At 42.1% G+C, this 18,892-nt stretch overlaps 1 protein-coding gene across 9 annotated transcripts in view; it reads right to left on the bottom strand.

Moving 5' to 3' along the window:
* RYR3 (ryanodine receptor 3) overlaps nt 1-18,892 on the bottom strand; it is a 991,818-nt gene that overhangs the window by 382,338 nt on the left and 590,588 nt on the right. For all 9 annotated transcript variants that reach the window (XM_056545312.1, XM_056545313.1, XM_056545314.1 and 6 more), the window contains 3 exons: nt 16,303-16,363; nt 13,959-14,197; nt 12,216-12,297 (listed from right to left, as the gene is read on the bottom strand). In XM_056545312.1, coding sequence (XP_056401287.1) covers nt 12,216-12,297; nt 13,959-14,197; nt 16,303-16,363 — 382 coding nt within the window. The remainder of the gene's footprint in view (nt 1-12,215; nt 12,298-13,958; nt 14,198-16,302; nt 16,364-18,892) is intronic.

Below are 18,892 nucleotides of genomic sequence, written 5' to 3'. Positions count from 1 at the left end.
CTGAACCCAAAGCATGAGATACTTCTTTGGGAGAGGTAACAGCATAGGACAAAGGCAATGGGGTTACGGGGACTGCTCCCGGGCCATGCCAACTGAGGGTTGTGTCTGAGGAACCCACCGACTCTTGACTGGGGTTGTCAGATGTCGCTTGTGATGATGGGGATGAGTGTGCACACCAATTGACGAGGAGAGATGGGTCGACGACATGACCGCTGGGTGTTAACGGGAGCTCAGGCCTATTGCTGCGACTCCTGCATCCACTCGCCCCAAGTCTGCTGCCAACTCTGCCTGACGTATGTAGGCCTCTACCCCTTCTCTGTGCACGTCCTGGCACTTCCCTGCCTGACATACTTTTATGCGTTTATGAGGGTATAGAACAGCAGCAGGCGATTACTTACGGCTGTCCTTTCAAAGTATATAGGCCCTAGACAGAATGACAGTTACTAAATAGTACACTTCTTTGTTGTATGTATGCCCTTTGCAATGATGAGCGCACTGGTATGCGTATTTCTACGCAGAAAAAACACTTTTTTTTTTAAATACACCAGCAGGTGTATACTAATGTGTGGAATAGCACTGAATTTAGCACAGAGACAGAATAACAGGTAGTAAATAGTACACTACTTGGTTCTATGTATGCCCTTTGCAATGATGAGCGCACTGTTAAGCGTATTTATACGCAGAAAAAAAACGTTTTTGTTGTATACACCAGCCGGTGTATAATAATGTGTGGAATAGTACTGAATTTAGCACCGAAACAGAAATACAGGTACTAAATAGTACACTACTTGGTTGTATGTATGCCCTTTGCAATGATGAGCGCACTGTTAAGCATATTTGTACGCAGGAAAACCTTTTTTTTTCTTTAATACACCGGCAGGTGTATAACGTGTGGTATAACACTTAATTTAGCACAGAGACAGAAAAAAAGGTAGTATATGGTATGCTATTTGCTTGTATGTAGGCCCTTTGCAATGATAAGGCCACTGTTAAGCGTATTTGTACGCAGGAAAACCTTTTTATTCTTTAATACACCGGCAGATGTATAACGTGTGGTATAACACTTAATTTAGCACAGAGACAGAAAAAAAGGGAGTATATGGTACGCTATTTGCTTATATGTAGGCCCTTTGCAATGATAAGGCCACTGAAAAAGCGTACTTGTATGCAGGAAAACCTTTTTTTTCTTTAACCCCTTAAGGACACAGCCCATTTTCACCTCTAGGACGCAGCCCTTTTTTGCACATCTGACCACTGTCACTTTAAAAATTAATAACTCTGGAATGCTTTTACTTATCAGTCTGATTCCGAGATTGTTTTTTCGTGACATATTCTACTTTAACATAGTGGTAAATTTTTGTGGTAACTTGCATCCTTTCTTGGTGAAAAATCCCCAAATTTGATGAAAAAAATGAAAATTTTGCATTTTTCTAACTTTGAAGCTCTCTGCTTGTAAGGAAAATGGATATTCCAAATATTTTTTTTGGGGATTCACATATACAATATGTCTACTTTATATTTTCATCATAAAATTGACATGTTTTTACTATTGGAAGACATCAGAGGGCTTCAAAGTTCAGCAGCAATTTTACAATTTTTCACAAAAATTTTCATGGACCAGTTCAGGTTTGAAGTGGATTTAAAGGGTCTTCATATTAGAAATACCCCATAAATGACCCCATTAATAAACTTCACCCCCAAAGTATTCAAAATGACATTCAGTAAGTGTTTTAACCCTTTAGGTGTTTCACAGGAAAAGCAGCAAAGTGAAGGAGAAAATTCAAAATCTTCATTTTTTACACTTGCATGTTCTTGTAGACCCAATTTTTGAATTTTTACAAGGGGTAAAAGGATAAAATTTATACTTGAATTTGTAGCCCAATTTCTCTTGAGTAAGCACATACCTCATATGTCTATGTAAATTGTTCGGCGGGCGCAGTAGAGGGCTCAGAAGTGAAGGAGCGACAAGGGGATTTTGGAGAGTACGTTTTTCTGAAATGGTTTTTGGGGGGCATGTTGCATTTAGGAAGCCCCTATGGTGCAAAAACAGCAAACAAAAACACATGGCATACCATTTTGGAAACTGGACCCCTTGAGGAACGTAACAAGGAATTAAGTGAGACTTAATACCCCACAGGTGTTTCATGACTTTTGCATATGGAAAAAAAAAAAAATTTTCACTAAAATGTGTGTTTCCCCCCAAATTTCACATTTTTGCAAGGGTTAATAGCAGAAAATACCCCCCAAAATTTATAACCCCATCTCTTCTGAGTATGGAGGTGCCCCATAAGTTGACCTGAAGTGCACTACGGGCGAACTACAATGCTCAGAAGAGAAGGAGTCATATTTGGCTTTTTGAGAGCAAATTTTGCTCGGGGGGCATGTCGCATTTAGGAAGCACCTATGGTGCCAGGACAGCAAAAAAAAAAAACATGGCATACCATTTTGGAAACTAGACCCCTTGAAGAACGTAACAAGGGATAAAGTGAACCTTAATACCCCACAGGGGTTTCACGACTTTTGCATATGTAAAAAAAAAACATTATTTTTTTTTACACTAAAATGCTTGTTTTCCCCCAAATTTTACATTTTTACAAGGGATAATAGGCAAAAATATTACATTTAAAAAAAACGTAATAGCAGAAAATACCCCCCAAAATTTGAAGCCCAATTTCTCCCGATTCAGAAAACACCCAATATGGGGATGAAAAGTGCTCTGCTGGCGCACTACAGATCTCAGAAGAGAAGGAGTCACATTTGGCTTTTTGGAAGCAAATTTTGCTCTGGGGGCATGCCGCATTTAGGAAGCCCCTATGGTGCCAGGACAGAAAAAAAAACCCACATGGCATATCATTTTGGAAACTAGACCCCTTGGGGAACGTAACAAGGGGTAAAGTGAACCTTAATACCCCACAGGTGTTTCACGACTTTTGCATATGTAAAAAAAAAACTTTTTTTTTTACACTAAAATGCTTGTTTTCCCCCAAATTTTACATTTTTACAAGGGATAATAGCAGAAAATACCCCCCAAAATTTGTAACCCCATCTCTTCTGAGTATGGAAATACCCCATAAGTGGACGTGAAGTGCACTGGGGGCGAACTACAATGCTCAGAAGAGAAGGAGCATCATTGAGCTTTTGGAGAGAGAATTTGGCCATGTGCATTTCCAAAGCCCCCCGTGGTGCCAAAACAGTGGACCCCCCACATGTGACCCCATTTTTAAAACTACACCCCTCACGGAAGGTAATAAGGGGTGCAGGGAGAATTTACACCCCACTGGCATTTGAAGGATCTTTGGAACAGTGGGCTGTGCAAATTAAAAATGTTATTTTTCATTTTCACAGACCTCTGTTTCAAAGATCTGTCAGACACCTGTGGGGTGTAAATGCTCACTGTACCCCTTATTACATTCCGTGAGGGGTGTAGTTTCCAAAATGGGGTCACATGTGGGTATTTATTGTTTTGCACTTATGTCAGAACCGCAGTAAAATCAGCCAACCCTGTGCAAATCACCAATTTAGACCTCAAATTTACATGGTGCACTCTCCCTTCTGAGCCTTGTTGTGCGTCAACAGAACACTTTGCGCCCACATATGGGGTATCTCCGTACTCAAGAGAAATTGCGTTACAAATTTTGGAGGCTTTTTTTCTTTTACCGTTTATGAAATTTTAAAGTATGGGGCAACACCAGTATGTTAGTGTACAAAAATGTTGGTTTTTTTTACACTAACATGCTGGTGTAGACCCCAACTTTACCTTTTCATAAGGGGTAAAAGGAGAAAAAGCCCCCCAAAATTTGTTAGGCAATTTCTCCCGAGTACGGCGATACCCCATATGTGTCCCTAAACTGTTGCCTTGAAATACGACAGGGCTTCAAAGTGAGAGCGCCATGCGCATTTGAGGCCTAAATTAGGGATTTGCATAGGGGTGGACATAGGGGTATTCTACACCAGTGATTCCCAAACAGGGTGCCTCCAGCTGTTGCTAAACTCCCAGCATGCTTGGACAGTCAATGGTTGTCTGGAAATGCTGGGAGTTTTTGTTTTGCAACAGCTGGAGGCTCCGTTTGGAAACACTGCTGTAGGATACGTTTTTCATTTTTATTGGGGGGGGGGGGAGGGGGTGGTAGGGGGGGGCAGTGTACATGTGTATATGTAGTGTTTTACTCTTTATTTTATGTTAGTGTAGTGTTTTTAGGTTACATTCACACTGACGACGGATTACACTGAGTCTCCCGCTAGGAGTTTGAGCTGCGGCTGCAGCTCAAACTTGAAGCAGGGAACTCACTGTAATCCGCCGCCAGTGTGAATGTAACCTGTACATTCACATGGGGGGGGGGGGGGGCAAAACTACAACTCCCAGCATGCACTGACAGAACGTGCATGCTGGAAATTGTAGTTTTGCAACAGCTGGATGCACTCTGGTTGGAAAATACTGAGTTAGGTAATGGAACCTATTACCTAACTCGGTATTTCCCAACCAGTGTGCCTCCAGCTGTTGCAGAACTACAACTCTCAGCATGTACTGATTGCCAAAGGGAATGCTGGGAGATGTAGTTATGCAACAGATGGAGGCACGCAAGTACAACTCCCAGCATGCCGAGACAGCCATTTGCTGTTCCTGAATGCTGGGCATGCTGGGAGTTGTAGTTTTGTAACATCTGGAGGGCTACAGTTTAGAGACCACTGTCAGTGATCTCTAGCCTGAACCCCTCTAAATCTTGCAAAACTACAACTCCCAGCATGCCAACACAGCAAACAGCTGTCAAGGCATGTTTGGAGTTGTAGTTTTGCAACATCTGGAGGGCCACAGTTTAGAGACCACTCTCCAAACTGTCGCCCTGCAGATGTTGCTAGGCAACAGATTCCCGGACACGCGGCGCCATACTCACCTCCACTGTCACCATGATCACAGCCGCCGCCGGGTAAGTGACCGCCGCTGCTGCCGCCGCTACTACACGGTTCCCCCCGCTGTGCCCGGACACCGATGGGTGGGCATAGCGGGGGGGAACCGAACTTTAACCCCCCCCCCGCCCCCAGTCTGCTTTTGGTCGGTCGCAACCCTGCCACCTCACTCCTATCTCTTCAAGGGGGATCGAGGGTGTCTTGGACATCCTCGATCCCCCTTATTTTATCGTGGCACCGCCGTTGATGGGCAGGGGGAGAACGCTCCCCCTGCAAACACCATAGATGCCGTGATCAGAACTGATCACGGCATCTATGGGGTTAATGCTGCCGGGATCGGCGCGATCGCGGCCCCGGCAGCTGCGGTGGGACTCCGGCTGTGATTGACAGCTGAGTCCCACCCGCGATCTCCTGCGCTGCCCACGGCAGAGCAGGAGATCGCTTGGACGTATGCATACGTCCATTTGCACGAACGTGTAGTTCGCCTGGACGTATGCATACGTCCAATAGCGGGAAGGGGTTAATACACCAGCAGGTGTATAACGTGTGGTATAGCACTTAATTTAGCACAGAGACAGAAAAAAAGGTAGTATATGGTATGCTATTTGCTTGTATTTAGGCCCTTTGCAATGATAAGGCCACTGTTAAGCGTATTTGTACGCAGGAAACATTATTTTTCTTTAGTACAACGACAGGTGTATAACGTGTAGGTTAACACTGAATTGAGAACAGAGGCAGAAAAAAAGGTAGTATATGGTACGCTATTTGCTTGTATGTAGGCCAATTGCAATGATAAGGCCACTGAAAAAGCGTATTTGTACGCAGGAAAAACTTTTTTTTCTTTCATACACCGGCCGGTGTATAACGTGTGGTATAATACTGAATTTAGCACAGAGACAGAAAAAAAGGTAGTATATGGTACACTATTTGCTTGTATGTAGGCCCTTTGCAATGATAAGGCCACTGTTGAGCGTATTTGTAAGCAGGAAAACCTTTTTTTTCTTTAATACACCAACAGGTGTATAACGTGTGGTATAACACTTAATTTAGCACAGACACAGAAAATAGGTAGTATATGGTACTCTATTTGCTTGTATGTAGGCCCTTTGCAATGATAAGGCCACTGTTAAGCGTATTTGTACGCATGAAAACCTTTTTTTTTCTTTCATACACCTGCAGGTGTATAACGTGTGGTATAACACTTAATTTAGCACAGAGTCAGAGTAACAGGTGAAAAATGGTAAAAAAGGCACTAAAGTCTACACTAATATGACCTATTTCTGAACAGCAGCAGGACCCAACAGTGCAGCACCACAAAAAAAAAAAATCCAGGGATTAAACCCTAAATTGCACTCTGTCACACAATTCTGAGCAGCAGAAGATTTGTGGAGCAAATAAAAATAAACTCAATTGGGCTGAAAAATGATGAGATAAGATGCTTCCGAAAGTTCAGGCCGCTTGGAGATCTGTATGAGGCAGCTGACAGCTATCTGCCCCTCTCTGCTGCAATGCTCAATAACGTGAATAGGAGGTTTAGCTATCAATGATCCTTCTCAGAGTAACAGCACAGCACTCTGCACTCCTGTCTTTCCCTAATGCTGATATGACTAGCAGTTGCAGTGTAACGATGGTATGATCTATTCACACACACGCAGTCCCATCCTCTCCATCTGAGTGCATAGATAAAATGAAGAGAGGCAAGATGGCCGCGGATTATATAGGGGCTGTTACATCACAGGGGTCAGTGAACACTGATAGGCTGCATCTCACATGTAGTTCAGGGTCAGCCCGCCTACCTTCATTCCCACCACTGTTTCCCACCCTCCCATAATCCCCTGCCCCATGTACTCACATGTGGATCCGCCATCTTAAGTCTCCAATAGGCTGGAACGCTGTAAAATGGAGTTTAATGAAGCAATTTGTGCGATAGAATCGCGGCGATATTCGTATTCGTTGCAAATCGAATTTTTCATGAAATTTGTAACGAATTTGGGTTCGTCAACTTCGATTCGCTCATCTCTACTTATAGAGCTTGACTTATATCTACATCACGTTATGGAACTTGCCTACAAATATGGGGGCACCAATTTCTACGACTATCACAAGTCCTTTTCATCTAAAGCCGCGGTGGCCTTTACCTAGTTCAACTACATTACGAATTGGGGGATCATGGACACAGAGCTTTCCTGCAAGCATTTTGCAGGTTTAAAATCCCCTGCTTGCTCGCTGTATCAATCGATCACACACACTGTGGCTTAATGTACTGCAGCCAGCACTACAGCAGAGCCATCCACCAGTAGTGGCATCACACATAATTTCACATCTAAGGCTAAGACACCTGCTGCAGTGGACATATTGGGGCGTTTGGTGAGATTTTTGGGCAACAAATTTTAGTCTCGCCGGATGTAATTAAAACCAGTGTAGGTTGCTACATGTTTGTTTCCATTGCTATAGGGCACATCCCAGCACACTATGTACTCAAAAAGGTAAAGTAAGCATGCATGACTAGATGGGGTGCAGGTCCAGGCCCTGGCTCATGTGTTGGGCAATCATCCGGATGCTGCTTGGGTGCAATGGCTACTGGATGGTTTCTGCTCGGGTTTCCATCCAGGGTTAGTGGCACTCCCCAGGCCATATATGAATGCAGCAATCTTCATTCAGCAATGAATGAACCTCGGGTGGTCTCTCAGTTATTGAAAACTGAGGTAGATAGAGGATACATGATTGGGCCATTCGGGGAACCACCTTTTGACACGTGGAGAGTGAGTCCACTGGGTTTGGTGATAGGAAAATGTAACAATAAAAAACGATTGATATACGACTTATCATCGCCCCATTCTTCCGTCATTCCCAGCATAAACTCGTTAATCTCTTCAGAGGAATTTATGATGACTCATGCATCGGTTGACCAGGCCATGCAAATCATAATACAGGCCCTGGCACGTGGTTGACCAAAGCCGATATTACAGACGCATTCAAGTTGTTGCCATTAAAATAAGAGTTATGGAAGTGGTTTGAGGTAAGGTGGTGTGAGGTTTATTATTTTGCTGTAAATTTAACATTCAGGTGCAACAGCAGCCCGTGGCTCTTTGATCAGCTTGCACATGCCTTACATTGGGTGTTGGAAAATTAATTAAGTTGTAATTACATATTGCACTATTTGGACGACTTCTTGATATTGGAGCCTCCAGCGGTGATTCCAGGGAAATTATCAGCTTTGGTAGACTTGTTTGATCATCTGGGAGTCCCAGTCTCCCACTAAGACGAAGGGACCGACTACCCAACTGACTTTCCTTGGTATCACTTTGGATTTGGTCAATATGCAAGCCAGTCTACCGCCCGACAAACTTCAGAGGATCAGAGAAGTGATACATAAGTTCAATATTGCGCCAGTGGCCACTAAGCCAGAGTTAAAAAGCTTATTGGGTATACTGGCATTTGCATGTAGAATCATCCCTCAGGGTAGGTCTTTTGTTTCCAGGCTGTTGGCACTGCTATCGGAGGCTCCTGGTCAGGATTCTCTCATTTATTTAGACACAGAGGCTAGGGCTGACCTGAATATGTGGGACAATTACATTGGCCACTGGAATGGGGTGTGATTGTTTCTCCCTACAGCATCGGAACACACACCGAGGGTTTACACGGATGCTTCATCCTCTCATGGTTATGCAGCGCTTTTCAGCACACATTGGCTTGCTGGTCCTTCGCCACAAGAAGTCCAAGAGGTCCCTGGGTTCACAAGTTGTTTGGCTCTTTTCAAGGTTTTTCCCCTGGTAGCTGTAGCATTAATTTGGGGGCAGGAATGGTGTAATAACACAGTCACTTGTGACAATGCTGGCACAGTTGACATAGTGAACAAGGGTAAATCCAAGAATTTACAGGTGATGCAGTATCTTTAGAAGATTAGTCTGGTTGTCATTGCAACATAATTTAAATTTTATGTACACTCATATTGAAGGAAACTGTAACACAGCGGCAAATGCCCGGTCCAGAGTGTATGCTTTCAGGTCTTGACGGACACAGATCCGGTGGGTGTTCCAGTATCACCACATCAATTGCTTACGATGGATTGAATTATTTTTCAGCAGTAGCGGCTAACCTCATTAGGGATTCTCTTGCTCCAAGCACTTCGAGTGCTTACACCGTGTCTTGGCACAATTTTATATCTTTTTTGCACATGAATCACATTCCTTTTTTTCTGAACAACTCCACTATACTGATGTTTATTGGGTTTTGCCACTCTATTCTTCCCTTATCACATAATTCTTTAAAATCACATTTAGCAGGTGTTCAACATCACAATTCCATTCTTTACCCTGATAGGCCATCTTTATTTTCAGCTCCTTCGGTGAAAGCGGTGTTAAAAGGGGTTATGGTCAACAATGCACCATAGTGACATAGAAACATAGCTCATAAGGTTGAAGAAAGACCAGAGTCCATCAAGTTCAACCTATAACCCTAATAAGTCCCTATTGAGTTGAGTTGATCCAGAGGAAGGCAAAAAATCCTCATACTAGAGGTAAAAATTCCTTCCCGACTCCAAATATGGCAGTCAAAATAAATCCCTGGATCAGCCTTCTGTCCCTATAAATCTAGTATACATAACCAGCTATGTTATTACTCTTCAAGAATGCATCCAGCCCCTTTTTGAACTCTATTACAGAGTTCACCATGACCACCTCCTCAGGCAGAGAATTCCACAGTCTCACTGCTCTTACAGTAAAGAACCTCTGTCTGTGCTGGTGTAGAAACCTTCTTTCCTCTAGATGTAGAGGATGCCCCCTTGTTATTGATACAGTCCTGGGAATAAATAGATCATAGGAGAGATCTCTGTACTGTCCCCTGATATATTAATACATAGTTATTAGGTCTCCCCTAAGCCTTCTTTTTTCTAAACTAAATAACCCTAATTCTGATAATCTTTTTGGGTACTGTAGTCCGCCCATTCCCCGTATTACACTGGTTGCCTGTCTTTGAACCCTCTCCAGCTCCACTATATCTTTCTTGTACACTGGTGCCCAGTACTGTACACAGTATTCTATGTGTGGTCTGACTAGTGATTTGTACAGCGGTAGAATTATTTCCTTGTCATGGGCATCTATGCCCCTTTTGATGCACCCCATGATTTTATTGGCCTTGGCAGCAGCTGCCCGACACTGGTCCCTACAGCTAAATTTACTGTTAACTAAGACTCCTAAGTCCTTTTCCATGTCAGTCGTCCCAAGTGTTCTCCCATTTACTACATAATTCCAGCCCGGATTTTTCTTCCCCATGTGCATTACCTTACATTTATTAGTGTTGAATCTCATCTGCCACTTTTCAGTCCAAACCTATCCAGATCCATTTGTAACAGTTCACTGTCCTCTAATGTGTTTACCGCTTTACAGAGTTTAGTGTCATCTGCAAAGATTGCTACTTTACTATTCAACCCCTCTGCAAGGTCATTAATGAAAATATTAAATAGGACAGGACCCAAGATGGACCCCTGTGGTACAGTCACCCAATCAGAATAAGTACCATTAATAACCACCCTCTGTTTCCTATCATTGAGCCAGTTACTTACCCACTTGCACACATTCTCCCCCAGCCCAAACCTTCTCATTTTATGCACCAACCTTTTATGTGGAAGCATATCAAATGCTTTGGAAAAATCCAGATATACAACATCCAGCGATTGCCCCGGGTCCAGTCTGGAGTTCACCTCCTCTTAAAAGCTGATCAGATTAGTTTGACAGGACCGATCCCTCATAAATCCATGCTGATACGGAGTCATACATTTATTTTTATCAAGATATTCCAAAATAGCATCTTTTAGGAAACCCTCAAACAATTTACATACAACCGAGGTTAAACTAACAGGTCTATAATTCCCAGGGTTACCTTTTGACCCCTTCACGCGTGACATGGTTGTGGGTAACGGGGGACATGATCAGAGCTATGTCCTCTCTCCTATATTCTCACCCATTTGGTTTGGTTGACAGCCTGGTAGTCAAGGCTGACATCTTTCTGGCCTTCTATGGCTTCCTCGGCCCGGGGGAGTTGACGTGTAGGTCTTTGTCTTCTCCTTTCCTCACCAAACAGCAACTACAATTAATCAGTGAAGCATTGGAATTGTCCCTATCTTCTACAAAAACGTGAAGAGGTGGGGCAGCCCTGGCTGACAAACCAGCTTCGAGCCCGTTACTCCCGGTGGCTAGTCATCCGTTGACTATGGCTAAGTTTGTGCAACTTCTTCGTACTTTTTTGAGGGTTCTAGGACACGTCACTTGCTGTTTTTCGGGTCACTCTTTCCATATTAGGGCAGTGTCTGCCGCATCTAAGCACAATGTTCGGATACATGTAATCAAGAACTTGGGTAGGTGGTGGTGTTAATGTTACCAATTTTACATACCTGAGCCAGGTGTTGAAATGGCTAATGTGTTTAAATACTTGGTGATGTACTAGATTTCAATAAATTGTGTTTGCGATTTTCTGTCTGTTTTTTTGGCCCTCTCTTCTCTTGCCCTCGTTTGTGGTTTTGGGCACATTTCTAACTGCTGTATAAATATGGTAATGTTATTATCTTTCATTTCTTAGGGAAGGTAAGTTATGCAGGACATAATCAGTGGGTGTACTGGTAAGTAGGGAATATTATGGGGGGCATTTGTGTATTAAACCTTATGACGCTTGCAGTCACGACCACAAGTGGAAGCCTAATTAGGCTGACTTTGTGGGAGGGGCAAGAGGGTATTTAACACCCATGGCACCGACGTCAGGGCGTATGGTGTGTTTAGCAAAACCCACCCAACCCCTCCCACCCCCCCTTTTGTATTTTCATACTTATTCATATGGGTTGGCCCAGTGGGTGTTTTGGTAAGTAGGAAATGTTTTATTTTATTTTTATTTTTTTATTTTTTTTGGGGGGGGGGGGGCATTTTTGTATCAAACCTTATGACGTTTGCAGCCACAAACACAAATAAGAAAACAGTGATAATTCATACCACTGAAAATCAGATGTGCAAAAAATGGTATATAATGATTACCTACAGGTAAAAAGCGGGAAAGAGGGGAGAGGAGGGTTTGGGCTCTAATAAATGTGACCATCAGTTGTCACATGGATAAAAATTGTTATACAGTGTGTGCACTGATGGCCACTTTTTCATAGACTAACAGAACACATTATTTACAGCCATTTTTACACCTATTTTACTGTAATTTTTGTTTTTTGATTTTACACTGTGTAAACTCAGCCTCAAAGAGGGTAATACACATGAGATGGAATGATGTTTAGCATTGATAAAGATAACAAAAAGAACTATATAGAGCAGAACCTTTCAACGTAGATATTTTTTCCCGTCCCAAGGGAATACAGACTGGAGAGGATCCTATAACAGGAAACTTGAACATCATCCACTAGAAAAAAAGAAAGAAAAAAAATAATATAATAGTATTTGTAACAATGCATAAACCATAATCTGATAGCACTAGTTGTGATGGCATAGTACTAGCTATGATGCCTATATAGTTTGGGGTTTGTGGGATTTCTTGAAAAGGTAAAATGCTTTGTTTTAAAATAAGAAGACAAGAATATACGTATACATATCTGTTTTTGTGCTTCCAAAAACTCAGAGTTTGCGTTAACTTAGGGGCCAGAATTATTTATTGATAGTGGCCATTGTATCTAACAACTTCTTCTAATTGATGCATGAGGGAATTATATCAGTTATTTTTGCAGTAGACCACGTAAATAGAATTGCAGTTATTGTAGACATATATGTTCACTGTGACTGGCACTTAGAATTGTGGTGTTGAAAATGAATCTTTTTTGTAGCACTGACATTTAGCCTAGTGGGGAAAACTAGCATAGTTTGAAATGGTGACTATTGTGTCATTTCCTTTAATGACAACTAACAAGAAAGTCCAGTCACAATATCCAGTTTAATGTAGCAGACATATATTATCAATGCATAATAATGCAAAATGTGAAAATGAATGTCATAGTTGCCATGCTTTTCTTGTCTTAAGCATGCCCTAGGAATGCACTGATAACTGTAATGGCCACTTTGAGCATGCCGCAAGCAATGATCTATGATCAATTATATATCTGACGCATACTGCCGGCCACTTGAAGATATTCTTGAGCAGTGCTGCAAGCTATGTACTTTTCTAAAAATGACATTGCAGACACTGGCAGCTTGCTCAGGAAATCTTTCCTTTCGTCAATTTTAATTTAGAGATAAATGTAATTTACACTTCAAACATAGATATTTCAAATATTTAAAATGATTGTCTGACCTTCTTTCTTTTTAAAATAGACCATCATGTGTAATCCCACCCTTTCCATTAGTTATTTGCTCCAAACAATATTTTTCCTACAAAAGAATCTGGTGGGGGCCCCTATAATTTTATATCAGGTGGTATCTGCAACCACTGCAGTATATTCCAATCACATAAAATGTATAGTTTAAAGAGGCATTTCTAGGAAGCTTCCACTGGTTCACCACTAACCCCAATGATGCAGGTGCCTTTACTGGTAAAGTTAGTGTAGATTCTTTCACCTAGACCATAAGACTATGTTCACATGCAATTCAGCACAAATTCTGTTTAGCAAAGCTTTCTGAACGAAATTGCAATGGAATTTCTGTGTTCTCAGAATGCAGAATTCCAATGGAATACAAGCCCCATTGACTTCAGTTAGGATTCTGCCGAGGAATTCCACAAAATATAACACTGATCTTGTGGTTTTGCAGAATGTTGAAAACTGAATTTCCGTGGTGGGATGCCCACCTCGGAAATCCCGTTGTCTGAATGGGACTGCAGAATCCCATTGAAATCAATGGGCAGTACATTTCGGCTGAATTTGCGGCAGAATTCTTCCATGGAATTCCAGACAGAAATTCCGCTGTGTGAACATAAGCTAATGCACAGCCACATAGACACCCCCCTTGTCAAGATTTGTTGAATCCCAACACTGCATCTAAAAAATATGTCAATAAAGGGATTAGTCAGAAACAACTTTAGTTTCTATTTATTCTGGAGGAGAAAAAAGTTATTTCTCAACAAATGAAACTTACACAGCAAGTCAACACCAAACTGATGCCGAGCCACATGTTCAAAAATGGAAGTCAAGATTGGAAGGAGGGCCACTGTGGTGTAGTTAATATTCTGAGAGACACCCTTCATTTGGGTTCTTGAATGGGTAAATTTTCCAAGCTTTAAATTTTCCAAGGTCTTTTCTAAATCTTCAGCAGCATTTTCAAAGAAAGCTCTAACGCCCGCTTTTACCAGCTCAGAACCAGACTTCATCACGGTGCTGAATGGGAACAAACAGACAAGTTCCATGTAAAACACGCAGTTGTAAACTCCACCAATAGCTGTTTGTCAGAGCTGCTGTGACAAGATATACACAGTGAACAGAGTCAGAAGTTAATTGTGTAGAGGATGTAGTGGATTGATATGTACTAATATAAATAGTAATGCACCACAGCCACTACACAACAAATTGAGCTGATTGTTTCACTATATAGCTCAGCATCAGCACCTCCCTGATCAGATATCAATGACCTATACTCAGGTATAATGCAAAGTCCTGGAGTATCCCTTTAAAGGATTGTATATAAAGTATGTTTTTCCAAGAAACAGTGCCACTCTTGTTCATTGGCTGTACATGGTACTGCACCTTCATCTCATTAAAGTGAATGCAGCCAAATATCAAATATAGCCCATGGATAAAAGTAAATCCGTTTCTGCTATAAAAAAAAAAAAACACATTAAGAGGGTTTTGCATCTAACTTTTTTGAGGGACAGCAGTTTTTCAGTTGATTATAAAAAGGAATATAAAAACCATATACTAGGCAGGCTTTTACCTCTCCTTTCTGCTTGACTCGCTTCTGGCATTGGCCCAGAAAATTGCATCAAAACTGCTGTAAGTGATATCACCATTAAAGGAGTAATCCAGCTTAAAACTTGTCCCCTATTCACAGGATAAGTGATAAGTGGGAGATCTCCGATGGCCCGACCACTGGGACCCCTGTGATCTCCTGCTTGGTGCACAGGTTCTTCCCATAAAAGGATCTATGTCGACCACAGCACACAGTGGTGGCCAACATGCATGCAAACTTCTTCCATGCATCTCTATAGGAAAGCCGAAGATACACAATCTCTGGCTCTCCCATAGAGATGCATGGAGGGGGGGTGTCGATCACTGCTTTGTGCCATGGTCGACAGTAATTCATGCACAGAGCCGGGGTGCCAGGCAGGAGAGATTGTGGGGGGTCCAGAGGTCGGACACTTATCCCTTATCCTGTAAATAGGATATGTACAAGAGTTCCACTTTAAAGGGGTACTCCGATGCTAAGACATCTTATCCCCTATCCAAAGGATAGGGCATAAGATGCCTGATCGCGGGGGTCCCACCGCTGGGGACCCCCGTGATCTTGCACGCAGCACCCGTTATAATCAGTCCCCGGAGCATGTTCGCTCCGGGTCTGATTACTGGCGATCACGGGAGCCAGATGCATTGTGACGTCACGCTACCCCCCCCCCCCCCGTGTGACGTCACGCTCCGCCCCCTCAATGCCAGCCCCCTCCCATAGGCTTGCATTGAGGGGGTGGAGCATGACGTCACACGGGGGCAGGGCCCAGTGATCGCCAGTAATCAGACCCGGAGCGAACAGTGACTGATAATAATGGGGTGCTGCGTGCAAGATCACGAGGGATCAGGCATCTTTTGGATAGGGGATAAGATGTCTTAGCACCGGAGTATCCCTTTAAGTATAGTGGAAAGTGGTTTTGAATTGCAGGGACTAACAAAATGAAAGAAAATTAAATGGCAGTTACACTTAAACAATCCTTTCAAAAGAGGACTTGAAAATGGGAATTGTTTATACCAGACAATTCCTTTAAAGTTCGAACCATAAATTGACACAATAAGGAAGTTCAAAATAATTTACAATTCAGATTAAAATGGATCAAATTTTTCTCCAATGACAGACCACTATGATTTAGAAGAGCAGAGTGATACCATAATAAGGGGTAAACTGATACAATTACAATCACTTATCTGGCCCCAAAAGTATTAAAGAGAGGAACTGAAAAAAAGACATCTGATTCATAAACCCCAACACAAATCCACTTCAGAGATACTGATTGGCTCTAAGAAGGAAATGTTTTTTGTCCCAGAAGTCCCTATTTTAAGAGTTTTCTTCAAAGACAATGACACTCAAGTTTAGTTTTCCAAAGTTGTTCTTGCCAGTTTGAAAATCTTCCCACATACATAATTTCTACTACAGGGTCTGCTAATAGTAGGGTGTGCTAGTGACAAGGTCACTTTAACGTAACCTATGACTCAGATTTAAAACTTAATGACAAATAGAATATAAACTTAGAACAATCTAGAACAAAAACTCTTAAAAGTACCGTGTGTCGAGCGTCTGAGCCAGGATGTGCAGACAGCTCACCATCGTGGCGGAGTCATTTCCTGCAGTAAAGGGATGAGAGTAAACATATTAGGGCACACATGTACTGTCAACATAGCATGTTCATTAAATGTGTTTGTGCTAACTGCTGTGTCATTCTTGATACACGTGACAATGGCATTCTGGTGACATGCAGTATTAGAAAGGATATGAAACATACACAACAGTGATGATGTTATACTGGGATTTGCTTGCTGCAGGACAAATCCCTACTTTATGACTTGCTAGGTAGGCAAAACAGTTTGCTATTTCACTATTAGCTTGTTTATATTTTGGGCGACTACAATTCTTATTTTTGGATAATAAAAGACTGAGCATGCTGGGAAAAGAAAGGATGTAAAGACAAAAAATGCCTTAAAGGCTGCTTAAAGGAATCGTCCCTTTTGAAAAAAAAAAAACTGTGCTGATTATGTGCCCTTTGGGACAAGCTAACAGCAAGAGCTGTCTCTCTGTCACATTCATGTGTTATCTGAATGGAACAGCTGTGTAACAGGAAAAGCAAAGCATCATAGGGAAACCACTGAATGCAACTCTACATGTCTGCTGACTTCAGCTGCACTGAACATAGCTCTCTAGGCTAATAGCTTAGTTTACCCTAAGGGCTCGTTCACATGAGCAGATTTTTGTGCAGATTTTCCGCAGCTGATCTACTGCTTTTTATTTCCTGCTGCTTATTTTTAGCTGCTTATTTTATCATTGACTTACCAGCAAAAAATAAGCAGCAGAAAAAAAGCTGTAGAAAATAAGCAGCTGAAAATCTGCTGCAAAATATGCACAAAAATACACTGTAAAATACGCTCATGTTCACACGTGCTTATTTTTGCTGCAGGTCTGCTGCTGCAGATTTTCCTGCCCATTGACTTTAATGGGCAGTTAAATCTGCTCAAGCAAATCTGCAGCAGAAAATATGCACGTGTGAACGCACCCTAATGCTGCAAAGGAGAGGACTACAGCTTATATTCTCTTAAACAGTTAAGGTAGTTGATTAAGATAAAATAAATGGCTGTTTTTTGCCAGGAACCGTAACCAATTTATTTAGAATATACTTTGGAGAACAATTCAGGAAACTGCTTAGTAAATTTTTCTTCATATTTTATTGTAACATCACTTCAACAGTATCTGTATCTCAATATTGAAACTCTCTTGCTACTGAAGGAACTGAGGAGATAGTTTGTCCCATATAGGAAATTGATAAACAGGAGAGCTTGCTCCTTACTGCCTCCTACTGGAGGTAACATCAATTCAAATAAATAATCACCCAGTATGAATATAACACTTTCATTAGACAGCCACCACTATAGGGAATGTAAGAGCTTATTGCAGACTATTTATACCTTGGTTCTAATAATTATGGTGTGCATAGAACTTCCTTTAGCAGTGCCTTCAAGTCAGAACAGTTTAAAGGAAATATGTCATCAGAATCACCCGCACTAAACCTGTTACACGGGCTTGTAGTGCGGGTGATCCTGATTAAAAACGCTTCTTACCTGGTTAAAAATGGTTCAGCGGTTCTTCAGATATCTTTATCTTTGGTTTTCTGTTATTCCCTGGCTTGGGACTCAGTGGGAGGTCTTATCAGCTCGGACTCGGCTATACGTCATTCTAGCTGGGCGGAGCGGCCGCCCGGCTCATGAATATTCATGAACTTATCATCGTAGTCTAACTAATTTTTCTAGGTCACGTGGGGAGGGCCGCGCATGCTCCGCGTTCCGTACACCCGGAAGCGGCGCAGGGGGAGAATGCCGCTTCGGGTGTACGGAACGCGGCGCATGCGCGGCCCTCCCCACGTGACCTAGAAAAATGAGTTAGACTACGATGATAAGTTCCTGAATATTCATGACCCGGGCGGCCGCTCTGCCCAGCTAGAATGACGTATAGCCGAGTCCGAGCTGATAAGAACTCCCACTGAGTCCCAAGCCAGGGAATAACAGAAAACCAAAGATAAAGATATCTGAAGAACCGCTGAAGCATTTTTAACCAGGTAAGAAGCGTAATCAGGATCACCCGCACTACAAGCCTGTGTAACAGATTTCCTTTAAGTCTGTTCTGTTCTTTCCAAGGGATTTGAAAGCTCTGTACCAGAAAACTAGAGCTCCAACTGTTATAAAGGTATGTATTCAATCCTCAAAGGATTCTTGATCTAGAAATTATGAAGGGTGGAAATTCACAAAATGGTTTGGCCAACTAACAGCATTTGTCACCTATACCCAGGAAAAATTATAAATGTGCAGTAGTCTAAATACCAGAGGCCCCCAAGTGTACCTTGTAAATGGAGAAATAGAAGGCAACTGCTCCATTCGTTGGTATTTGACCTTTGGAGATAGCACTAGCTATAGCTGTAAATGCCATGGTAGTTAATGGTTCATTGGCCATACAAGCACACTATTACTCCATTCATAAGGACACCTGGGGATCACCGAGGGTTCAGGTGGTTGGATCCACAGTGAAACCCCTTTTGCACTAATTTTCCATTTTTTTGTTGTTGTTGAATATTCTGAATAGATGATATCTAACATTGAATACATTATGTG

The sequence above is a fragment of the Hyla sarda genome, chromosome 11 (assembly GCF_029499605.1).
Source record: "Hyla sarda isolate aHylSar1 chromosome 11, aHylSar1.hap1, whole genome shotgun sequence".
In the NCBI taxonomy this organism is placed as follows: domain Eukaryota; kingdom Metazoa; phylum Chordata; class Amphibia; order Anura; family Hylidae; genus Hyla; species Hyla sarda.
The sequence above is the reverse complement of the archived record's forward strand: the minus strand, read 5'-3'. Positions and strand labels throughout refer to the sequence as shown.